Source organism: Megalobrama amblycephala, linkage group LG9 (genome assembly GCF_018812025.1).
Source record: "Megalobrama amblycephala isolate DHTTF-2021 linkage group LG9, ASM1881202v1, whole genome shotgun sequence".
Lineage (NCBI taxonomy): Eukaryota > Metazoa > Chordata > Actinopteri > Cypriniformes > Xenocyprididae > Megalobrama > Megalobrama amblycephala.
The window spans coordinates 24469307-24496070 of record NC_063052.1 but is presented as its reverse complement, the minus strand read 5'-3'; the positions used below and the strand labels follow the sequence as shown (position 1 = coordinate 24496070).

The window sequence follows — 26764 nt, the reverse complement described above, 5'->3', positions numbered from 1 at the left end:
TATAAAATAACATCCATTAAAAAAACCTGTCATTTTCAGAAAGGGGATCTTCCTAGTGTTACAATCCTACCAGCCATTCAGAGATGAAGCAAAGCTTTAGGGATACCCTACTAACAATACCTTTAAAGTTCATCATGATATCTAATTCCAATATCTTTACCTCTTTAATTAAAAGCTTGTAGTAAAATAAACAAGCTAAATAAATAAATACACCACTGTCATAAGAGTTAAGCAACAGATGAATATCCAAAAGCATCTGTATAATAAAACAAGGAAAGTTCCTTAGATTTGTGCTCTCAGTACATTTATTGTGCAAGCCAAACATGTGGCCAGTCATACACTGATGCAGTCTGTTTTCAATCCTCTGAAAGCAAAAGTCCCAGATCTGTTTAAAGTCTTTGTATGTCATTGACCAAGGAAAGAAATTTTGTGTTTATCGCATCACACCACACCCACACTTCACAGAAACAGGGCAACAGTTATGTGTAACAGGCATACCACATGAGCACATATAGACTATCCCCCTCTCTCTTTCACACACAACACAAAAAGGAGGAAAAGCATGTACACAACACAAAATTACCATCCATTCATTTAGACAATTTCTTTTAAACATTTTTAAACATTTTCTTTTAAACATTTTTCCAATAGTTTTCTTTTATTATCCCTTTAAAGAACGATAAATCCCTGTGCAAAAATATTTATGTATATATTTTTTTATTTCTATATTCCATGGTAATGCCTGAGTGCATTGTCTGAGTCAGCAATTGATTAATTGTGGCTTTTAAACAAAGGCTATAGTGCAAACTTCCCTGATGTGAATCTCTTTAAACTATTCAGTCTAGGTTACATTATTATTCAAGGAAAAAAAAAAGAGGTATAAATAAGAAATCATATTTTGCATAAAAGAACTCTTTTAGGACCAAGATATTTCTTTAATTGCAATATTAATTTCATGATAATTAAGTATCCCAAAATTCTCATTATTTTAATAGTACTGATTTCTTATACAATATATTGTGATGATTAAAAAAAATAATAATAAAAGGCAGTACAACAAATACTACCATGTTGCATGAACACTACAATTTAAATACATCTGTTTTTCAGATTACAGTAATGAGAATGACAATAAAAATAATGCAAAAAAAAAAATCACAATGGTCCAAAAAGAATCTTCATTTGCAAAAATGATTTCTTATTTATTTTAGGTTTAATTTAAATGTTTGTCTTTAAGATTCTAAATCAATCTTCATATTGGTTAATTTATTTTATTAATTAATTGTTTGATTAGAGGAATGTTTAAATTGATCTGATTAGAGGAATGTTTAAATTGATCTGATTAGTTAACAGTTTTTTTTTTTTTACTTTGCTTATTAAATACAAATACACCAATTATATCCAGGCACTTACAAAAGTCATTGGTCAGTGCATTTGCATCTAAACATCAGTGAGGCAGTTTGACAAGTAAGGCATTGATGTGTTTCTAGAGATACTTTCTATAATATGATATAAATGTCTGTTCAACAAAGATAAATAAACATCAAAAACATCAAAATAAGGACAGTACATTAAAAGCCCACAGTGTTCAAGGATCTATATACAGCCAGAGCAGAAACGGAAAAGTCAATGATATAAATCTACGGGTGGTCACCAGAGTACAGGGAATTCTAGTTTGCTGAATCCAGGGTCCTTCCTGAGGTCCCAATAAGTGCCATTGCTCACCCACGAGTCGTCTTCAGCACGTCTGATTGAATTAATGAAAGATAGTTACGAACAGAAACTCTTGACCCACCTAACTGCAACAAAACTGCATCTTTAGCCACGTTTCCACCACAGGAACTTTCCCCAGGAACTAGAAACTCTGGGGTGGTACTTGGGGGTGTTTCGACTGCAGGAACCAGGGTAAGTTTCAGGTAAAAAAAAAAATCCCCCTCAGAAAGTACCTGCTTGCTAGGTAGTACTTTTTCCAAAGTGAGACTTGGGCGCTGAACATGCTGATCGGTTGAGTTCACGCAGCATTTTGATTGGTTGACACAGCATTTTTTTTCAACCATCTTTTTTTTTTTTTTTTTTTTTTTTAAGTCTGTTATGGTGTGTGCAGTAAGAGTTGTTTGCTATTCAAATCAACAACGGAGTTTAAAAAATACGACTGATGGACTGACAATGAGGTTCAGGCTTTATTAAGTTTATATGTGGAGGACGAAATCCAGCGGGAACTGGAAAGTTGCGCGCAGTCCTACATCACCAGACCATCCTCATGGTACTTTAGACCACAAACGCAGCTAGCAATAAGTCTGGGGGGAAAAAAGTTCCTGGGACAAATTGTTTTGGGTAATTTCGGTGGAAATGCAGCTTTTGTGTTTATAACATTCACTTACTTGAAAAATCGAGGCGAGTGCATCATGTTATTTTCTTGCAGGACTCTCCTCCTCTCTCTTTGGAGGACTTCAATTCTTTCTTTCTGTTCTTCTGCTCCGGCAATATCACCCTCTTCAAGTAATCTAACAAAAAAAGAGGAACAATAAGTAGCCAATAGCATACAAAACTTTTATTTTGTAATAGGAAGAATTCATTTTAAGACAACATGCATAATTCATACTTCATATGTGAGTCATAACCTGATAAGGGGTAATTCAATTTAATAAATCATGTAAATGTATAATCTTTTATTGGAAAAATTTATCAAACTTTGATAATTGCCTTAATCTTTTAAACAACTGAGAAGATAGTGATCAAACTATATTTTATAAAAAAATCACTAGTCAAAGTTATAATATACAGTAGTCAACATGAAGTGGATCAAAAAAGTTCAAAGTTGTCCAAAGACAAGAATGGGTATTGTTCACTATTGTACAATATAACATGCAAGTGCTATTAATCAGTGTTGTCATCAATGGAATTTCATGCCTCATCACTTTTGATGACATGATTGTTTGTTCACATTTGTGAAGACAAGAGTGCACCAAAAAACTGTTAGTTGTTCAGTACTTCTGTGATTGACCTGAAGTCACAACAGACTAGAAATGCCTCTTAAACATTGGTGATGCACTGGATACTGTACTGTACTGTAGTCACTCTGTATGGAGCGTCAGAGTGTGAAGCAGGATCCAAAACAGGAAAGAAATCTTTTTTCAGTTCAACAAAACAAGATGTTATTGCACATGTTACAACAGGTCAAAAATTTGAGTTCATACTCTAAAACAAACATGAATTGCATGGTTTAAAGGTGCCCTCGAATGAAAAATTGAATTTATCTTGGCATAGTTAAATAACAAGAGATCAGTACATGGAAATGACATACAGTGAGTCTAAAACTCCATTGTTTCCTCCTTCTTATATAAATCTCATTTGTTTAAAAGACCTCCGAAGAACAGGCGAATCTGAACATAACACCGACTGTTACGTAACAGTCGGGGTGTACGCCCCCAATATTTGCATATGCCAGCCCATGTTTCCAACATTATGAAAGGCATTAGACAAGGGCAGCCAGTATTAACGTTTGGATGTGCATAGCCGAATCATCAGACTAGGTAAGCAAGCAAGAAAAATAGCGAAAAATGGCAGATGGAGCAACAATAACTGACATGATCCATGATAACATGATATTTTTAGTGATATTTGTAAATTGTCTTTCTAAATGTTTCGTTAGCATGTTGCTAATGTACTGTTAAATGTGGTTAAAGTTACCATCGGTTATTACTGTATTCACGGAGACAAGACTATCGTTATTTTCATTTTTAAACACTTGCAGTCTGTATAATGCATAAACACAACTTCATTCTTTATAAATCTCTCCAACAGTGTAGCATTAGCCGTTAGCCACGTAGCATAACCTCATACTCATTCAGAATCAATGTAAACAATATAACAGTATACAATACTCACATAATCCGACGCATGCATGACGAACACTTTGTCAACACTTTGAGGGTTATATTAGCTGTGTAAACTTTGTTTAGGCACTGTTTAATGCAAGCGCGAGCTCCGTGGGCAAAGAGCACGAGATTTAAAGGGGCCGCACAGCATAAATCGGCTCATATTTAATGATGCCCCAAAATGGCAGTTAAAAAAAATTAATAAAAAAAAATCTATGGGGTATTTTGAGCTGAAACTTCACAGACACATTCAGGGGACACCTTAGACTTATATTACATCTTGTAAAAAACGTTCGATGGCACCTTTAACAAATGTCATAAACAAGAAACAATAAACGTTATGCATTGAGACAACCAGTCAGTAGTCAGTGTTACCACTTCTGACATTGATCACAGCCTCACATCGCCTGTGCATGCTTGAGATGAGGTTTTGGATATTCTGTTGAGGGATGGCTTGCCATTCCTCCAGCAACGCTGTTCACAACTCCGCACGGGTTCCTGGAGGGACCTGGTGTGCTTGCACTCTTAGCTGCTCCCAAATGTGTTCAATGGGGTTCAAATCGGGTGACCGGGATGGCCACTCCAACCTTGAGATGCCCTTCTCCTCCAAGAATTCCGTCACCAGCCTTGCTCGATGTGGGCGGGCGTTGTCATCCATAAGCACGAAATCTGGCCACATTGAACCAGCATACGGTCGCACAACTGGTCTCGGGATTTCATCCCTATACCTTTGGCATGTCAGGCTGCCATTTTTGACAGTGACAAGCTCTGTCCTTTCACCCATAGAGATGCCTCCCCAAGCCATGACCGATGATCCGCCAAAACTGTCATGTTGTACAATATTTTGTGGCAAATTTCTCTCCCCAGGGCGACGCCAGACTCTCCTACGCCTGTCTAGGAAGTTCATGCAGAACCGGAACTCATCTGTGAAGAGCACTGTACCCCACTCATTCAGTGTCCACCTGCGGTGTTCTGTGGCCCACTGCAGACGTGCCAGTTTGTGTGCTCTGGAAAGAGGCACACTTACAGCTGGTCTTCTGGCTCTCAAGCCAACTTCACAAAGTCATCTCCTCACAGTCTGAGTGGACACTCTCCCCCCTGTTGCATCCTGAAAGTCATTTCGCAGGCTGACTGCAGGCATGAAGTGATTTCTGCAGGCATGCAGGGTCAAGTATCAGCCTTGATTTGGTGTTGTGACCTTCTACTCACTCCTACTGGTGTTGTGCCTTCTACTCACACTATCAGACCTTCTGAACCTGTTCCAGGCTCTGGAAATGACACTTTGAGACACCCCCACTGAGTCTACAACTTCACATTGAGTCATGCCTCCTTGCAGCATCCCAATGGCCCTTTTGAGGCCAGAATCCTGCAATCTCACTAAACGTGGCATTTTCTATGCTTTCTGACCTTAAGTGAAGCTTTCAGAGCCTTAAATGATGATCGGTTCCCAATTACGGACACCAGTGACAGAACAATTGGTACCTAATGACAAACAATCGTGTCTGGAGACCATCAAAAGCCATGAAGGATGACATTACATTAATGACAACATTGATTAATAACAGACTTACATGTTAGGTATGAATTGTGAAAGAAACAGACTTTGGTTTTGGGAGAACTTTGATGAAAGTTTTTGATACACTTCAAATGTTGACTGGTGTATATTACATCATCATTTGAGAGTCAAATTGGACAACTACAGGGACTCATCTCAAGATCACACATTTAAAGCTGCAGTCCGTAAGTTTTGCCTCTGTCGCCGTTTCTCTTTGAAACCTGCAATTGCAGTTATTCGCAGAATTATCATCTTTACGTGGGTTGTGCATCGGCATGGCTACTCAGCGCAGATGAATCTAATGTTTGCTGTCAGTCACCGCATCAGTGTGGATACTGTACTTCGGAATCACAGATTCTACGTCTTGGAAGTATGACCAAATATGAATTTTCACCGGAAAAAGTCATCTGAACAAGTAAGTAACATGTCTGCCACTTTTGTTCTGACCAACTGAGAAAAAAGCATTACAATAAATCGTGCTGCCAATGGTGATTAAATCTAACGATCACTTAGCTCGGATCATGTCAAACCGTGCAAATTGTTATTATTGTTATACTTTGTTCTCAATTTGTTAATGTTAACAACATCAGCATTGCGTGATTATGTGTTGTTAGTGTGTATTAGCGTTACCTGTAGATTTCAATTTCTGTAGCCAATCTGCAGTCCGAAATCTTTTGCTTTTGACTACGGGTTAATCTCCAGTTGTCACTGATGATTGTCATTTGGACATTTCTATATTACAATCCACCATCAAAATGATAAGTTTAATTATTGCAACCGCTGTGAGAAAAGGCTATAAATGATCCGCCACCTGCAGCATCCTCCACATGGGACTCGTTCTTTATGTAAACAGACGTGACATAATGACGCAAAGACGAACAGCTGCATGCTTGAATTTCCCGCAGAAACCCACCTTATTAGAAAACATTATTAGCCACCAAGAACAACATTTTCTCCCTGTTCTCAGAAAGTGCTGATGCCTTCAAAGCATCGGGTAGTGTGGGTTTTTCGGGAAATGCCTGAACTCACTGGAACTCTGCTTCTCATAAATACTTAGTAGCGAAGCTACTCTGAAACTGTAGCTTGACAAGCTACAAGCTACTCTTAAGTTAAGGTAGTTAAGTTACATTCAAGCTACCCTTCTGAAAACGTAGTTAGCTACACTACAAGTTACTATCAAAAAGTAGCTAGCTACATTACAACTATTAAATACTAAATACAACTAATTTTTTTTTTTTAACAATGACATTGTTACAAATAGGCCAAACTGAATAATTGTTAATGGAAAATGTTAAATATTTGGGGTTTAAACAATGCAATGTAATTATGATTTCAAAGAGTAGGGTGAATTCAGGTTGATTGGGACACTTTTACCCAGTCATTTCAATAGCAAAAACTGTCCCAATCGTTTGATTTTGTAAACTATCCGATACACACAATACTCAAATATAGCCTATATCTCAAACTGGCTGTCAAAGTTCAAAATTGCTAAAAAAGGAACATCAGTGCAAGAATAAAATGTATGCAACTTAAATTAAATACTCAGTCAAAAATGCAGGTTAAACTTACAGCACATGCAGTGATGGAGCATGCAGCATTTATTTTGAACAGAACTGCTCTGAGACGCCAATCATGAACGTGAACACGATTTGCTTGGAATGTGTGTATTGTCACACCCCTACTCAGAGACTGATATGTTTGACTTGTCAAATGTTACTTTTAGCTGTCGCAAATTTTTTGACTTAAAAAACAAGCTCGTTTTTTTTTTTTTTTTTTACCAGAAAGGTTTTTTGTTTTGTTTTTTACCAGAAAAAGTAGTAGTTTAAATGCAGAAAGTCATTTTTATTGTCTCTTATAATAAAAATATTTTATTAAAACCCATGGAAATGCAGATCCTGTTGTAAACAATAGTGAAAAAAAATCACTATTTAAAACTTTTTCCATTTTTACCCCATAGCAGATTTTGACTCATGTCTCTAATTATGTGTGTACCTTTGGTCTGGTCTAAAACGAGTGTCCGTCAGGGGCAAGAGTGGCCTTAAACCCTCCTCCAATTCATTTAACTCAATTGCAAACTGGGTGAATCCATAGTACTGCTCATGGTCTTCAGGCATAGGATCTATATGCACCCATAGACAAACATTCAAAGACAAAAACAGTGCTGTGTTAGTGCCCTCTTAAGGTCATTATCCACAAACTAATAGAAGATTGAACATAATTATAATTTAGTTTATTAACATAATTATTATTAACATAATTTATTTCAAACATTTAAATAGTTAAATAGACTGCTCTGGACTGGTCTGAAACTCACTTGCTCTCCAGATGCAGGTTGCTGAGGGAGATTTTCCTAGGTACAAGGCCTCGTTCCATTTGCCAACCAGAGAGTGAATAACACGCCCCTCTGAATCAGTGACCACACCCTCTACCTCATTAGCATTCAGACCTCCAGATCTTGACTGAATACAAGGCATGCATAAAAAAAAAAAAATCATAATAAAAGAACTAGTAATAAACATGTTACTCATAAAATGAGAATTTGGTCGTGGTTGCTCCACAAGAGGAAGATGTGGGTAAGACACGGATACACACACATTGTGTGGAATGAATGAGGAATATGTGGAATGAAAGAATTTTGCATGTCTTGAAGGTCCTACCTTAAGGAAAGTGACTTTGCAATGACTGATATCTCCCATGGTGTTTGAGTGCTTGATTGACATTTCCCCGTAGTGCTCGATCCAGCGCTGACCGCTTAGAATGTTATGAATGCATGAAGTGACCTTACTCCACTCATAACGATCCCCAAAACTGAGAATGAGTGAATGAGTGAAAGAAAGACAGAGATGCTGAGACATGGATGAGAATGAGGGCTGGAATAATGTGTGAATGATAAGCAGAATAATTCAGAATAAAATGAAAAATCACCCTGGCAACTCTAAGTGAGTGACTCCCATGGGAACAATCTCCATGGATTTTCCCCAAAACTTATTCTTCCAACGGATATCTAATGGGCATATGCAGAGAATGGACACAGTTTACGACATCAAAATCATGCAAACAGCTAAAAGGCTTGACCCAAGTGTGCTTCACTTACCTTGCCAACATGTGTAGTTTTTGGACTCACAGTGACAAGCGGACACAGGTGGATGGTGACTGACCTTAGGGACACAGTGTTAAAGAGCATGTGAGCATGTTCACTAGATGTTTGTCTTTCTTTCTTCAGTCGAAAAGAAAAAACCTCAACCTTAATTTCTTTTCGACTGAAAGACATAAACATCTTGGATGACATGAGGGTAAGTAAATTATCAGGAAATTTGAATTCTGAAGTGAACTAATCCTTTAATAATCCAAACACTCTAAACGAACACGCAGGAGAATAACGTGACGTAAATATAGCAACAAACAAGAATGTCAAAATAAGGGTCCACATAACAGAACATAAACCAGATAATAAGCTTGTTGGACTATTGTTATATGTATAACAGTTAGTTCCAATCCTCAAATCTGACTGGACAAGAGGCTTTCTAATACTGCTGAAATTTCCCAATAGAGGGTATACATTGACGTCGCTTTCCCGCTGGAACACGCTCCCTCAGCTGGACTGAGTGGCAAAAGATCCTGCAGCATGACTGGATTTAATAGGGGAAACTGCAAAAACACTAGTAAAACAAATGATTAAACTAAAGGTTGGGCTCGAAAGTGTTCCTAAAATCTGCCCGTGAACGCTTTATGTAACTACAATATAGGTAGGTCTAAATCGGAGTGATCACTTATATCAATGTTATATATATATATATATATATATATATATATATATATATATATATATATATATATATATATATATATATATATATCGTCATATCGTACAACCCATAAAACTTGTCAGTGTTTATTTAAAAACACCCAATTATGCAGAATATAAGATGGTAAATATTTAATTTCATGAATTGTCAACACAATATATAACAATACAATATTTAAGATATGATTTTACCCCAAAATCCAACATTTTGACACAAAAAGATGACTGCAAATCCACATTTCTCTGACTTGAGTCCAGTTGTTTCTGTGAATTGCAGCAATCCATTTGCTTCTTTTTTCTGTAGCTTTCAGCAGTCAGTAAAAATATCAAATCTCTTTCCAGTTTTGGATGAAAACCCATGCTGCCACTCAGTCTTTTTTGCCACTCAGTGGGCGTAACCGCAGTCATTATGGCCAACGGTGACATCACATGCATACCCTCTACAGTATCCAGCATCAGCACTGCTTGTCTCTGCGTGTTCTAGACAGGTTCTCAGTCAGTGCAGGTTACATTGTTATGCCACTAGATGGCGGCAAGGTACTGTCTTTGAGTGAGTCAAACAGTTTATTCAACTGCTAAGGCATTTCAATTATTTTAAAAGGTTAGTTCACCCCCCAAAAAAATTCTGTCATTAATTACTCACCCTCATGTCGTTCCACATCCGTAAGACCTTCGTTCATCTTCGGAACACAAATTAAGATATTTTTGATGAAATTCGAGAGGTATATGACTCGTCCATAGACAGCAATATAACCACCACTTTCAATGTCTAGAAAGGTACTAAAGACATCATTAAATCTGTCAACATGACTGCAGTGGTTCAACCTTAATTTTATGAAGCGATGAGGATACTTCTTATTCAACAATATCTTCTCTTCTGTGTCATTCTCATTGTTTATGTCCAGCGCTTCCAGGTCCTATGTCAGAATGCCGACTCATTATTGACCGGCTCCTGCGTCAGCATCACACGCATGCGTCATGCTGCTCACGTGATCAGCTTTGGCCAATACTGAGCCGGCATTCAGATATAAACATGGAAGCCTTCACTGTGCTTAATGCGGCAACTGCGTAAGGACAATGACAGGGAAGAGAAGAGATTGTTGAATAAAGTTGTTATTTTTGTTTTGTTTTTGCTAACAAAAAGTATTCTCATCACCTTATAAAATTAAGGTTGAACCACTGCATTCACGTCGACTAGTACGTTTCTGGACCTTGAAATTGGTGGTTATATTGCTGTCTATGGACGAGTCATATACCTCTCTGATCTCATCAAAAATATCTTAATAATTTGTGTTCCAAAGATGAACAAAGGTCTTAGGGGTATGGAACGACATGAGGGTGAGTAATTAATGACAGAATTTTCATTTTTGAGTGAACTAACCCTTTAACTTTGAGAATCTCTTTACAAAGCTCAACCAGCAATGCTCTCCAGAGCTTCAGTACAAATCACAATGGTACATACACAGTTTTAATTAGGTTATAAAAAAATAAAAAAAAGTTCACTTTTGTTATCATTATTAATGATAGGGTATTGCCTTATAAAAAAAAAAATGTAAAAAAATGTGAACGGCACAGTTGCTTGCATTTCCTCTGTGGTTGGCATGTATCGCACTATTACAATATTGTGGTTATTATGACAGCCCTAGTGTACATCTTTGTGTTTTGGTTGAAATAACAGAAATGTGCATGGTTACCTGTTCAGCAATGAAGCGGAAGCCCTTATCTGGCCGGAGACACTCGTATGTCTCTCCAAGTATAGGATTAAAAGGTTTTCCTCCTGCTCTAGTGAATGAACATGCATAGGCCGACACAGCGAATGCTGCAATATATACCTTAAGAAAAAAAACACACAAGAACAATTCTTTGATGAATAGAAAGTTCAAATGAACAGCATTTATCAGAAATAGAAATCTTTTGTTCTTTACTGTCACTTGATCAATGTAATGTTACAAAAGCTTTCAAATTCAAATAAATGCTGTTCTTTTGAACTTTCTATTAATCAAAGAATCCTTAAAAAAGGACACAACATTGATAATAATCAAATGTTTCTTGAGCAGCAAATCAGCATATTAAAATGATTTCTGAAGGATCATGTGACACTGAAGACTGGAATAATGATGCTGAAAATTCAGCTTTTGTCAACACAGAAACAAATGACATTTTAAAATATATTCAAACAGAAAACAATTATTTTAAATTGTAATATTTTGTTATGTTAATAATATAATAATATGTTTTTACTGTATTTTTGATTAAATAAATACAGTTTGAGCGAGCATATGAGAGTTATTTCAAAAACATAAAAAAAATCTTACCAATCCCCAACTTTTGAACGGCACTGTATTTATCGCAGACAATTATGATTAAATAATCAAAAGAAGTACAAATCATGGTTAAATTTCAAATAATCATGCAGTCCTAATTAAACAAAAAATCCATTCTGAAGCTTAAAAGTATCTTCTTTTGTGTTCCAAAAAAGAAGGAAAGTAATACAGATTTAGAATTTCATGAGAGCAAGTAAATGATGACAGAATTATAATTTGATTGAGCTCACCATGCGCATGTGTGGGTCACGTGTGTTTGCAGCGGTGTCCAGCAGGTGGCAGTACTCAACTTCCTCACATAGTCTCTGCAGAGTGTTCATGGGTTCATTGAGTTGGACGGGCATAGCCACTTTCGACAGGTCTTTACCAATGTTACTGCGCAGAATACTCCACAGATTCACGCTCTCGTTCATGCGTGCACTTGGCAAACGGCCTCGCCTCATCACCGTACTTTCGTTGCCATTACCTGAAGACACTCACATACAAACAATCCATTAAATGTGACTGCGAAGAAAGGCGAAGCTTCATAAAGGTGAAATTGAAAACTAGCCTTTGGGCTAATTTGGGTACATTAACATTCATGAATTTTGATTAATGTACACTGTCACTTTTTGAAATAAATAAATAATGTGAGGGTTTGACAGTGCCTCACCAAAATTCTCCCTCACGCTGCCATTTTCATTCCTGCAAAACTCTACTGATGTGCTGTCACTCACATCACTGACGTACGAATCATCATCAGACACCTGGTCACACACAAAAAAAAAAATTATAATGATCATAAAGGAATTCATGTGTAACTTTTTCCTGCACATTTTTAAAGTCAAATTTAAGGCTTTTAAAGACCTTTTTAAGGCCTAAAGAAATAAAAATTAAAACTATGCTGGGGGTGTGCAATATGGTAAAAAAAATGTCTCAAATTTTCTGTGATTTTGTTGCTCAGAGAAGAACAAAGGTTCTGCTGTGTTTTCATTTGGAAATCTTCATTGGCGAAAAAACTGACAATATTGTGCCTAAAAAAGTAACTTACAATGATCGCGGCCGATATGCACCTTCGATACGCACTTTTGCTGAGACCGCACTCATGCGAGCTTCACAGCAAACTTCTTCCTGACAGTCACAGTGGCGTTACATCACGAAAGTGCAGACTCGTAGGAAGACTGCAAGTGTTTAGGGTGCCATTTTGGACAAGGCCTATTTAAATAAGACCTAACAACATCGAGTTGCACTAAACGGCTGTATTTTTTCTATCAGATTTAAGACTTTAATCTCAAAATTGAATATCTAGCAGAAAACAAACACATATTTAAGGCCCTAAAATTAGGAGATTCAAATTTCAGACTTTTAAAACTTTTTTTAATGACCCGCAGGAAGCCCGTTAATCTACAGTTCAGTTCACAGTGCCTCACTTTTTGGTTTCTTATTGATAAAAAAAAAAAAAATTCCATCACAAAATCACTGTCAGATGATTCATGCAAATCTGTGATTTGACCTCTTGACCTTTCTGACCTCATTCTCAGATGAGCTGCCAGACAGCAGATACTCTTTAGCATCAAAGAACTCTGACAAGGACTCTGGGATTGACCCTCGACTCTCACTGGACACCTGCTGCAGCAGAGGGCGTGACCCATCAAGGACATCCTGTTTGGATAAGAAGATATAATAGGCTTGATTTGGGCCAATAATAACAGAGAATATAAACACTTAACAACAGATAACATTGATTTGTTGCTTGTATACCTTCTCATTGATACAATCTAATGTGTTCCTGACTCTGTCTCTTTCTGCGCAAAGGGAAGTGTACGCTGACCTAAGAGTGGAATGAACTAGTAGAAGAAAGAAAGGGGAAGAGTATGTGTCATTTCATGGTTCTTCTAATATCAAAAAAGTCAGTAGCTGATTATTAAAATTCACCGATCAGGCATAACATTATGACCACCTTCCTAATATTGTGTTGGTCCCACTTTTGCTGCCAAAACAGCCTTGGCCCATCGAGGCATGGACTCCACTAGACCCCTGAAGGTGTGCTGTGGTATCTGGCACCAAGATGTTAGCAGCAGATCCTTTAAGTCCTGTAAGTTGCGATGTGGGGCCTCCATGGATCGGACTTGTTTGTTCAACACATCCCACAGATGCTCGAATGGATTGAGATCTGGGGAATTTGGAGGCCAAGTCAACACCTCAAACTCATTGTTGTGCTCCTCAAACCATTCCTGAACCATTTTTGCTTTGTAGCAGGGCGCATTATCCTGCTAAAAAGGGAATACTGTTTCCATGAAAGGGTGTACATGGTCTGCAACAATGCTTAGGTAGGTGGTACGTGTCAAAGTAACATCCACATGGATGACAGGACCCAAGGTTTCCAAGCAGAACATTGTCCAAAGCATCACATTGCCTCCGCCAGCTTGGCTTCTTCCCATAGTTCCCACTTTTGATAGATACTGACCACTGCAGACCAGGAACACCCCACAAGAGCTGCAGTTTTGGAGATGCTCTGACCCAGCCGTCTAGCCATCACAATTTGGCCCTTGTCAAACTCACTCAAATCCTTGCGCTTGCCCATTTTTCCTGCTTCTAACACATCAACTTTGATGACAAAATGTTTACTTGCTGCCTAATATATCCCACCCACTAACAGGTGCCATGATGAAGAGATAATCAGTGTTATTCACTTCACCTGTCAGTGGTCATAATGTTATGCCTGATCAGTGTATATCATAATTATTCATATAAATATTCCTGCAAACACGCATGTGAACATTCATACTCACCAGTGCCAGCGAGCCGACAGAACTCCTCCTGCATCCGAGAGGCTTCTGTGGGTGAGTCTGGACTATCCAAACATGAGTCTGGTGATACAGGCTCTGAATATACCAAGTTTGGATGAGATACATGTAGACGGGAAGATGAAGTGTCAGGATTCTGCTAGAAAATGACAGATGGTTAATGACAGTATGTGATGCAGTATCTGTATGTGTAAAGTGGAGTTAGATTTAGAGCCAATATTCTTACCTGTAGTGTGCTTTTATTTTCCTTGCTATTATTCTTTGATCTCCATTTTTTGTGTCCTCGTTTCTCTTTTTTGGACCCTTCAGTCTGGGGTCACACACACACACACACACACACACACACACACACACACACACACACACACACACACACACACACACACACACACACACACACACACGTTTATGTTTTGTCTATAAAACATATGAGCATAAGAAACTGCAAAAACATTAAAAAAAAAAAATCTGTCTGACCCCAAACTTTCAAATAGTAGTGTACATATATGAAGAGTTTAGGAGGTATCTGGATGTTCCAAAATTAATTTAATCACACACGCAAAATATAAACGCAAAACATACAATAATGCAAACTACCTGCAGAAAGTTAATGGCAGGTGCTGAGAATGCTCGGTGAAGAACTTCCATATTTTTCAGAAGAAGATTTAATTCCAGCAACGACGACTCACACTCTGAAAGATCTAACAAAAAGATTACCATTTACCATTTCATTTTCTTAGTGATGGGTCATCCTGCATTTTTAAAATGTTCTCTGTGTATTATCTGACAGATGAACAGTATTTTGACCATGATTAATGCAGCAGAAAAATGTGTCAGTTCAGGTTTTTGCAGCTACCTTTGCAGCACTTTTCCATGTCTTGCGAGTTTTGGCGCCAACTGTTCTTCAACAGGGCTGAAGGCTGCTTAGAATGAAATGAACGCTAGGAACAAAGAAAAAAAGACAAAATGTGTCATTGGTGTTTGGCATCTGTAAGATATAAATCACAAACCATTTAATCTCCAGTGCCACCATTTTCTAGAATTTGGAGTCTCCATAAGTACAAGGTGTCAGGTTCTCAGAGACTCTGCCAAGGTAAAGAATCATGAAACATGACCCCTTATTTAATAAGAAGCCGAAGTGTTGTGAAATACATGAAGACTGATTTTTTTTTAAAAAGCTTCATACATAGACTCTCAGGTTGAAAGTGACTCTTGGGGGACCAGAACCACTTCACTGTTTGAAGAATTTATCTTCCAGAATCTGTAACTTAGATTTGGGAGTTCATCTCCTACCCTGAAAGGTCGATCTTATTGTTAGCAGCAGCTCACACCATGACTACCTCACCACCACCGCCGTTGTCTGACTTGAACTGTTGTTGATACCTCAAGAGTCACTCTCAACCTATCTGTTTATGAAACTTTTTATCAGTCTTCATCTATTTCATGACACTTCAGCTTGTGATTCTTATTAAAGGTGTGTTCACACTTGTAGTTTTTTTGGTTCTTTTGGTCTGGGCTAAAAAAAGAAAATAATACATTTAGTCCTGGTTCGCTTGGTGTTCACATTGTCATTTTTAACACCGAACCTAATGATACAAAACAATCGATAACCAAAAAAAAAAAAAACGGCTTTTATGACGTATATTTTGCGGTGGAACTTGTCAAACATCCAAAACAGTGCTGTGTGCTGGGCTAAATGCGCTCGCTGTACATGTGTATATATGATGATATAAGATGGAGTTAACAACTCATGAAGAGCTTATAAAAATACGTAAAGGGGTCAACAGTAGCATGAATCGCTCAGTCACACACACAAACGAAGATCTGCTTCGAGGAGACGTGGTTCTGATGCCTGTATCTAACTGTGATGGGCAACATTGCGTGAAAAAACTATGAGGTGAAAAAACAGGTATGCGAAAGCCAACCGAGACATCTTTTCAGGGGTCCACTTGTTTATGCGCACCACGATACGGATGGCAGTGTTCACACTTATTCAAATGAACCGCACTAACAGAGCAATCACACCAGAGTTCGTTTTAATCAAACCAAACCTGCCAAGTGTGATCACACTCTAAGTGGGGACTGGGGGTCATGTTTCAGGATTTCTTGCCTTAGAAAAGTCTCTGAGAACCTGACACCTTGTACGTCTAAAGACTCTAGGTAGTTTGCAGTTCTGGAAAATGGAAATTAAGAATTAAAGGGTTAGCTCAACCAAAAATGAAACTTCTGTCATTAAATACTCACCCTCATGCGTCTCAAACCCGCAAGACTTTTGTTCATCTTCGGAACACAAATTAGGATATTTCTGATGAAATCTGAGGGTTTCTGAACCACACATAGGCAGCAACGTCATTGCACTTTTTGAGGTCCAGAATGGTATTAAAGAATAGTCCATGTGACTACAGTGGTTCAACCATAATGTTATGAAGCGACGAGAATACTTTTTGTGCACAAAAACAAAACAAAAATAACAACTATTTTAACGTGGACTATTTTAACAATGTCTTTTCTACCTTTCTGGGCCTTTAAAGTTGCAATGATGTTGCTGCCTATGATGGTTCAGATACCTCTTGGATTTCATCAAAAATATCTTAATTTGTGTTCCGAAGATGAACAAAGGTCTTACGGGTTTGGAACAACACGAGGGTGAGTACTTAATGACGGAAATGTAATTTTTGGGTGAACTAACCCTTTAAGTGTGAAACTTAAACTCACTTTTTTTGAATTAGTGATCGCATTATTAACATTAGACTGATGTTGCAAGCAAAATTCAGGCTTTATCCTTCATATTCAAACTCTTTTTCTACTGTACATACAGGTGTTTTGATTCCTGATTTAACAAATCTTACAAAATTTTTGATGGAAAACTATTTATGTTGTTTTTAAAGCCAGAACAGTAGAAATATCAGCCATTACTTCTTTCATTACTTAAAGGGTTAGTTCACCCAAAAATGAAAATTCTGTCATTTATTACTCACCCTCATGCCATTCCACACCTGTAAGACCTTCGTTCATCTTCGGAACACAAATTAAGATATTTTAGTTGAAATCCGATGGCTCCGTGAGGCCTCCATAGGGAACAATGACACTTCCTCTCTCAAGATCCATTAATGTACTAAAAACATATTTAAATCAGTTCATGTGAGTACAGTGGTTCAATATTAATATTATAAAGAGATGAGAATATTTTTGGTGCGCCTAAAAAACAAAATAAGTGATGGCTGATTTCAAAACACTGCTTCATGAAGCATCGGAGCGTTATGAATCAGTGTATCGAATCATGATTCGGATCGCGTGTCAAACTGCCAATGGCTGAAATCACGTGACTTTGGTCCGAACAGAAGATTCGATACACTGATTCATTTATGATCCGATGCTTCCTGAAGCAGTGTTTTGAAATCGGCCATCACTAAATAAGTCGCTATTTTGTAGTTTTGGTGCACCAAAAATATTCTCGTCGCTTTATAATATTAATATTGAACCATTGTACTCACATGAACCGATTTAAATATGTTTTTAGTACCTTTCTGGATCTTGAGAGAGGAAATGTCATTGCTCCCAATGGAGGCCTCAAGGAGCCATCGGATTTCAACTAAAATATCTTAATTTGTGTTCCGAAGATGAACGAAGGTCTTACAGGTGTGGAATGGCATGAGGGTGAGTAATAAATGACAGAATTTTCATTTTTGGGTGAACTAACCCTTTAAGCAATCAATAATTGTGAGTTTCAAACAAAATTTCTCTCAGTGGATCTCGTTATTATTGTGACTTTTCTAACAGCTTTACAGTTTCATATCCTGTTGATGGGATGTTGGGTCTAAAGGCTGAATTTTATACTACACTGTGATTGATTACTGTGTAAGGAGGGTAAATACTAGTCTGTTGGAGACGGGGTCAGATTGCAGGTGTCGCTCAGGAGGCTCCATGGCGATCTCGTTCTGACGGAACATTCGATGATGACGTAGTTCCGTCACCCACTTTTCAAACAGATCCCGAGTCTTTGCCTGTGAATGTAAAAGCAAATATACAGCTAATGAGCATGTGTATTCTCAAAATGAGAATAAATACCTACTATTCTTTGCCCAGCATATGTAGGTGTGTGTTGTTTGTGTGCATGCCAATACCTTGAGGTGATAGATACTGTCCTCTGTGTCCAAGTCGATGCACATTGACTTCTTCTTCATGGCCATGACAGAGAGACCAACATCAATGCGACCTCGTAACCGCCCCTTCTTTAGCTGAGGAATCAATCACATAGTAAGGGATGAAAGAGCATCTCGGACAGGTTTTAAGCAATCTTACTCCATATGAGCCTCCATTGAAGAAAGCGTTTGTAGTATGTGGATGAGACTGTTTTAACACTCACATCAGTCCCAGTTTTGGCATATGTAAGGATGCCCCTTTCAAGCAGGAAATATCTCTGTTAAACAAACAAAACAAAAAACCTTTTTAGCACCCTTAGGTTTAAGATGCATGTATTTCAATGTAATTATATTCAATGGCAAAACCATGTGATCACCTTATGCCAGCCTTTCATTGGCCACTTCCTCTTTTTCAACAGCAAACCTTCTTGCTTTTCAGGCTCTTGAATATTTTCTGTCAATCCCCGTAAGTCTTCAACCACTTCCCAGCTGCCCTAAAGAATAAGAAAATGAGACAGAAAGATAGAAGTGTACATTTTAAAAAGCTGTGGGAGAAAGAACAAAATTATCCTTTTTCCCCACTAAGTACACTGCTATTGTAGATGTTGATTTTAAGCATACAGAGAAATTATGGCATAACCAGCTGCCTCAAAAGATCATCATATGTATTATTTGCACACTAGATGTTTTAGCAAACATCAATCAAGGTCTAGATGAAGATCTGAAGCTGTTTGTCTTGCCTGTCTGTTGTCTTCTGATGAGGAGTTACTCTCTTTCCGTTGTGTAAATGGTGTCATGCTTGGTGTGGCAGGTGATGTTCTGGGAGACAGTGGGGCAGTTTGCTCTTCTGAACTCATCTTGCTATTAACTTACTGTGAACACAAAAACAGTCAATACTCAACACAAAATTACATCATGTGGCCAGCAGAGGGCAACAGAGTCACAGACAAGAACAAGCGAGTGAGACGAAGAAGGGAATGACAACACAAGTAGAATCATCAGTGAAATCTGTGCAGATGTAAAACAAGGTAATGGTCATTATACTGTCGTAGGTGGAACTTCCAAATATTTTATACCTAAACTAAGTTATGGCCAGTAATATTTGCTTAATTTTAGTTTATATACCTAACATTAATCTAATAGCGGGTAGGAAAAACATACAAACATCAACATACTTAAATAAATATACAGAAATAAGTAGAAACAATATAATGTAATAAATGTCAAAAACAGATGTCCCTAATAAAGAAAAAACTAAAAGATCACAGCGGTTACAGCACAAAGGCATTAAAAATAAGAAAAAAATTAAATGAAAAGAAATTACAAAAATACAATACAATGCATAAGACCAGTATGAAAATTGTCATATTCTCAAGCAAGCAATCTAATACAGGCTTTCAGATTTTTTTTTACAAGTAAATTTAACTTGTCATCAATAAAATGTAAAATACAACTATTTAATGTCACAAACAAGTAAATGTAAATGGGTCAATGAACATGAAAAAGTATAGCTGCCTTTATATTTTAGGCCAAAAATTCATGGCATAAAGAAACAAAGATCATTCATCAGGTTATTTATTTAATCTCACCTGAGCCAAGTGTGTGTGTGTGTGTGTGTGTGTGTGTGTGTGTGTGTGTGTGTGTGTGTGTGTGTGTGAGAGAAGGAGTTTGAGCAAATTGCATGGTCCACTGAAAGAAGAAAGGATAGGGGCACAAGAACAGTGTGTTCCTGTGCACTCAAAACACACACACACACACACACACACACACACACACACACACACACACGCACAGACACACGAACAAGGAGCAAGAACAGCTGTTGTTTCTCTCTCTCTTTCTCAATTTTAACTCTTTATAGGGTCATGAAACATGTTTTATGAATGAAAACATATATACAAATATACATGCTTTGGGTATGATACAAAACTACTACAGTGCTCATCTACATCAGCACAGTGTCATAATTTTTCATGACACCTTGTGACCTTTTGAAAATGAGTTGAAAGCATTCTGAAACATGGGAGTGTTTGTTTGCATGGTGGAAAAATATGAGGTGTTGTATGGTTTCTCCCACAACAGAACAAGAGGCTTTCAATCAATAACCAAAACTTTTAAAATCTTGTGAGCAACATTTTTATGGAAGAGTTTCCAGATTTATGGAGCGGTCAGATGATTCATTCATCCACCCTTAGCACATTTAACATATCAGACATATACACTACATCAGTGTGATAGGAAAAGTCTACAAAGTTCTTAAAGGATTAGGCTAGTTCACTTTAAAATGAAAATTACCCCATGATTTACTCACTCTCAAGCCATCCTAGGTGTATATGACTTTCTTCTTTCAGACGAATAGAATCAGAGTTATATTAATAAACAATCACCCTAATGCTCCCAAGCTTTATAATGGCAATGCACAGAAACCACATGTTTGAAGCTCAGAAAAGTGGATCCATCCATCATAAACATACTCCACATTCCACACAGCTCCAGGGGGGTTAATAAAGGCCTTCTGAAGTGAAGCAATGCATTTGTGTAAGAAAAATATCCATATTTAACACGTTATGAAGTAAAATAGCTAGCTTCCACCAGATCGCCTTCCATATTCAACTTACGAAAAAGTGTAATACCTCTCGCAGTTCAAAACGCTTACGCTATGTCCTACGGCTTCAGTCTTCAACTAACGAAACAGTGCTTTTTTCACAACACAATAAACACAAAAAACCTGACTGGACCACATTTTTTGGAGGGTTTCATGACACTTTAATTTGCAACACAATCCAAAACCTTAGAACTAAGTGTTTAAATAAGAAAATATGATCTTTTTTTTTTTTTTTTAAATTTGCAATTTTTAAAAAGTCAAGGTTTTCATAAACAGTCTGTCCCACTCACATATACACACTTATCAAACACAAACAAAATGTCCCACGCAAACACAACTGGTAAACTACTTCAGAGTGACCACAAACTAAAAATGACTTTATACGTCCACACCCAGCGACACACGTACACATGTGTAATGTTTACATACACTGTTAAATCTTCATGTTAAAGCATAAAGAGGGAGGATATCGATAGGAGAAATAGACAGAGTGAGAGGGCGACACTACAGACTACTAATGTTCAGGTCATTTGAGTCACCAGGGCAAATTTGTGGATAAAATAGACAACCGCACACAAAAAAAAAATCTCCTCGTCCGCTCTTGCCGTGGGATAAATATGTTGATATTCCACACAAATGCACAATTTTCCGAGCATTCAAGGGGGTCACTAGCTTGTATCTTTTTTAATTTATGTATGTTTGAGAATCTGGGTGTAAATACCAGTAACTCTAGTCAGAGTTTCCAAACTCAGCCTGATTTTTGTTTAGTTTGCAGAGCCAGACTTGTCTAAAGCTAGACTGAGGTATGTAGGCAAGAATGCGTGTGCGTCCGAATGCATGTTGGTGTTTAGGGAAAAATGAATTCCTGTGGTTTTTCATCCCTGCGTTTGTACATACTACAAACATTTCAGCAGGAACTGCCTTGCATACTATATATAAATATATGGTTATTTACACTTCTGCTAATCAGGCGTAAGGTGTTGCTAAAACACAGTTATGCTTTTTATGAGTTGCTAATCAACATGTTTGAAAGGAAACTCTTCTAAAATAGGTGAAGTTCCCTTATCCCTTGACAGGAAGATATGCAAATACAGAAAGGCAGGGCTTTCCTTTGACCCTTTTCTTTCCTATTATTATGCTGACAAAAGATTCAAAAGACAGTCATGGCGATAGGCGATCTATGGCCATGATGCAAACTATATATATATATATATATATATATATATATATATATATATATATATATATATATATATATATATATATATATATATATATACAGGGAGTGCAGAATTATTAGGCAAGTTGATTTTCTGATCATATTTTTTTTCCAAGCACATTTTACCAATTCCAATCCACATCAATCTTAATAACTACTATTAATATTGTTTTTAATCATTTATAAGTGATATATAATTGTTCATGAAGGATGGAAATGAAAAATGCCTTATATTCAGGTGTGCAGAATTATTAGGCAGGTTTTCTTTTACAGGCAAAATGAGCCAAAAATAAAGATTTAACTCAAGACTGAAAAGTCAAAAATTATTAAATGCTTATGAGAAGGACGCAATACTATTGCAATACTAGAAATTGCAAAGTTAAAGCATGACCAAGGGACAGCAAAATGCTCATTGGGTCAGCGGGGTCATACAAAAACAAGTGGAAAAGAAAAGACGTGTTAACTGCAAAATAATTAAGAATTAAGGTGAAGAATTAAGTGTGAAACCATCAGGAACCCTTTAGTCTCCAGCGCCACCATTTTCCAGAACTGCAACCTACCTGGAGTCTCCAGAAGTGCAAGGTGTCAGGATCTCAGAGACTTGTGTTAGGTAAAGAAACCTAAAAAATGACCCGCTCTTAATAAGAATCACAAGCTGAAGTGTTATAAAATACATGAAGACTGAGTTTTTATAGGCCTTATAGACAGACTGCTTGAGAATGACTCCTGAAGGACCAGCACCACATCCTCTTGTACCACTGTTTGAAGAATTTATCTTCCAAAATCTGGCAGTAAGATGTGGGAGTTCACTTTTAGTCTATCTATTATCCTGAAATGTCTGTCTTGCAGAGATGGACTAAAAATGATCTTCCAAAACTTACTGCCAGATTCTGGAAGATAAATTCTAATAAAGCCTAATAATTCTGCACACCTGAATATAAGGCATTTTTCATTTCCAGCCTTCATGAACAATTATATATCACTTATAAATGATTAAAAACAATATTAATAGTAGTTATTAAGATTGATGTGGATTGGAATTGGTAAAATGTGCTTGGAAAAAAAATATGATCAGAAAATCAACTTGCCTAATAATTCTGCACTCCCTGTATATATATATATATATATATATATATATATATATATATATATATATAGTTAGTTTTATCGCTTTTTTATTAAAATGTTAAAACATTCAAGGGCCGTGTGGTACAGTGTATTTTCGTTGATAGTCCAGAAGGAACACAATGCATTAAGAACCAGGGGGTGTAAACTTTTTTAATTTAAAGATCAAGGTAAATTGTACTTAATTTGTCTTCTGGCAGACATGTAATTATCTTATGTAGCTTCTGAAGAGCAGTACTAAATTAAAAAATATCATGTAAGAAAAATTTACACATCTTCATCCTGTTGAAAAGTTTACACCCCCTGGTTCTTAATGCATTATGTTTCCTTCTGGAGCATCAGTGAATGTTTGAACCTTTTGTAATAGTTGTGTGAGTCCCTCAGTTCTCCCCAAGTCACTGCTGTGTAAAGGGTTCAATTATGCAAAAGATACTGGAAAACCAAAGAATTTGTGAAAGAGAGTCTCAAACTCCATTGTTTCCTCCTTCTTATATAAATCTCATTTGTTTAAAAGACCTCTGAAGAACTGGCGAATCTCAACATAACTCTGACTGTTACGTAACAGTCAGGATCATTAATATGTACGCCCCCAATATTTGCAAATGCCAGCCCATGATCGAGGCATTACACAAGGTCAGCCAGTATTAACGTCTGGATCTGTGCACTGCTGAATCATCAGACTAGGTAAGCAAGCAAGAACAATAGCGAAAAATGGCAGATGGAGCAATAATAACTGACATGATCCATGATAACATGATATTTTAGTGATATTTGTAAATTGTCTTTCTAAATGTTTCATTAGCATGTTGCTAATGTACTGTTAAATGTGGTTAAAGTTACCATCGTTTCTTACTGTATTCACGGAGACAAGAGCCGTCGCTATTTTCATTTTTTAAACACTTGCAGTCTGTATAATGCATAAACACAACTTCATTCTATATAAATCTCTCCATCAGTGTGTAATGTTAGCTTTAGCCACGGAGCGCTATCAAACTCATTCAGAATCAAATGTAAACATCCAAATAAATACCATACTTACACGATTAGACATGCTGCATGACGAACACTTTGTAAAGATCCATTTTGAGGATTATATTAGCTGTGTGAACTTTGTTTATGCACTGTTTAAGGCAAGCGTGAGCTCCGGGGGCGGGAAGCGTGAGCATTTAAAGGGGTCGCAGCCTAAATCGGCTCATATTTAATGATGCCCCAAAATAGGCAGTTAAAAAAAATTAATAAAAAAAAAAATCTATGGGCTATTTTGAGCTGAAACTTCACAGACACATTCAGGGGACACCTTAAGGCCAATTCACACCGCACCGACAACAGCCAACAAACGGCAACAAACTCGTCTGTTGGAGTTTGTTGGATCGTGTGATACCCCTGTTGGCGTCTGTTGGTGTTTGTTGGCGTTGGTCGGAGTCGGTTTTCACCCGACTGAACATGTTTAATCGGCGTTTGTCGGGTCATGGAATGTCTGCGCGGTGTGAACAGTTTTCCAACAAATGGCAACAAACTATGACGTAATCTGAACTGGCTACGAACCGTTGCCATGACGATGAGGCAAGTCCCCAGCAAAGAGCTGTTTGATCGCGTCCGTGCCTCACGCACACACAACAAAGTACTGGAAACGTGACATCGCAGCTTGTTCGTTATAAAAAATAAAATACAGTTAAAAAATACAAATATTCAAAAGGTACAATAGTACATAGTGCAATCCGTGCCATTCAGCAAGAGCAGCTGCTCCACCGAAAGAGAGAGGTAACGTTAACCACTATGAGAGCAATGCAGTTTTACCTTCAGTTTCGTTTTTTAATAATCCGTTTTGGCTTGTTTAGCTACATGGTTGTATATGCTTATGGGTCTTGTTAATAAAAAGGGTCACGCTAAAAAAAAAAAAAAGTTTAAAAACCGGTGTATACCAACCAATAGGTTAGGCTACTATCAGATCTATGGCTACAGTGCTTCGGATTTCAGGTTAGTATTTTTGTTTTGCCTCAATACTTTAATACAATGAAAATATATATGATACTAGGCTACATTATTAATATAATAAACTTGCCTGACAATATTGTTAACATGGTTACACGTGTGTAGTTGTGGAATTTTCCCAGTCAGGCGTCACTCGTTTGTCGGTGTTTGTTGGGGTGGTGTGAACAGGACAGTTTTTTCTCATAGAATTCTAAATCCAACGGCCAACTTGTTCGTTGGCGTTTGTCGGTGCGGTGTGAATTGGCCTTTAGACTTATATTATATCTTTTAAAAAGACGTTCTACGGCACCTTTAAGTGTCACATGATCTTTCAGAAATCATTCTCATTCCATTGCATATGGGTGTAAGTGTTCTTATATGGCTCTTGGGTTGGGAAAGAGAGGGGTATGTTCTTTGGTTAAATTTATTTTCATTTAAATTTTGTAATGCATTCTTTAGAAAATAATAAAGAGAGGTGCATAAAAAGAAATTCTTATATCCTGATTTGGTGCTCTTATTATTATCAATGTTGTAAATATTTGTCCTGCTTAATATTTTTGTGGAAACATTTTTTTTTTTTTTTTCAGGATTCTATGAATAGGAAGTTCAAAAGAGCAGAATTTATTTGAAATTAAAAATGTGGTAACAATGTAAAACACTTTTGATCACTTTAGTACATATTTGCTGAATAAAAGTATTAATTTCTTACTGACCCCAAACTTATATAAATTAGATTTCCGAGCCAAAACTTTCCATTTTAAGGCCCTGATATACTCACAGCGAAGTTCTTTTGGTTCTTCACTTTGGGGTAAAAAAAAGTTTGAAATATGCAAGTAACAATATACTGTTAGCGAACATCCTGACATCCCTGATCCCTGTTGTAGAGTGTTCTGCATGACATTGAGCATAGGTTGCCTTGTCTCATGAGGGTGAGTAACCTATGTTGTAAACATAGAGAACGCCAACACAGGATAATCAGAGTTAGTTGTAATGCCAAACAAAACAAAAACCAATGGAAAGTGACATTGTCTATTCTGACTTTTATGGTATGTGAAAACACAAAGACGCACATATGTAGACTGGCCCTGTATATTACATGTCAATCATTAACACCACATAGCATAGTCATTACAGTAAATGGGCTGTAGGGTGAGGGCTATTGGAACAAGGGCACAGAAGCATATCGAAGATAGAGTTATGACAAATACAGACTGATCTGAGGATAGATTAAAAGGAGTAAAGGTTGTTTGACTTAATGAATAATGAGCAGTTATTGTGTGTTTTTCCAAAGAAACGTAACCCTTGGCTTGAGGTGTTTGAAAGATGCTTCAGTCACATGATTTAGGAAGCATGA

The 26764-nt window shown here is 37.2% G+C and overlaps 1 protein-coding gene across 2 annotated transcripts in view; it reads right to left on the bottom strand.

The window, feature by feature from the left end:
* Window positions 1–287: 287 nt before the first annotated feature.
* osbpl3a (oxysterol binding protein-like 3a) overlaps window positions 288–26764 on the bottom strand; it is a 28339-nt gene continuing 1862 nt past the window's right edge. The window contains exons 2-22 of one of the 2 annotated variants that reach the window (XM_048202284.1): window positions 19231–19362; window positions 18868–18984; window positions 18715–18768; window positions 18473–18586; window positions 18224–18352; window positions 15205–15289; window positions 14946–15049; window positions 14575–14658; window positions 14334–14487; window positions 13303–13388; window positions 13072–13203; window positions 12215–12308; window positions 11793–12028; window positions 10933–11070; window positions 8528–8591; window positions 8359–8437; window positions 8091–8241; window positions 7748–7892; window positions 7426–7552; window positions 2382–2504; window positions 288–1747 (exon numbers count right to left, since the gene is read on the bottom strand). In XM_048202284.1, coding sequence (XP_048058241.1) covers window positions 1651–1747; window positions 2382–2504; window positions 7426–7552; window positions 7748–7892; window positions 8091–8241; window positions 8359–8437; window positions 8528–8591; window positions 10933–11070; window positions 11793–12028; window positions 12215–12308; window positions 13072–13203; window positions 13303–13388; window positions 14334–14487; window positions 14575–14658; window positions 14946–15049; window positions 15205–15289; window positions 18224–18352; window positions 18473–18586; window positions 18715–18768; window positions 18868–18984; window positions 19231–19347 — 2430 coding nt within the window. In that variant the 5' untranslated portion in view covers window positions 19348–19362 and the 3' untranslated portion in view covers window positions 288–1650. The remainder of the gene's footprint in view (window positions 1748–2381; window positions 2505–7425; window positions 7553–7747; window positions 7893–8090; window positions 8242–8358; window positions 8438–8527; window positions 8592–10932; window positions 11071–11792; window positions 12029–12214; window positions 12309–13071; window positions 13204–13302; window positions 13389–14333; window positions 14488–14574; window positions 14659–14945; window positions 15050–15204; window positions 15290–18223; window positions 18353–18472; window positions 18587–18714; window positions 18769–18867; window positions 18985–19230; window positions 19363–26764) is intronic. The other variant, XM_048202285.1, reaches the window with a different exon arrangement.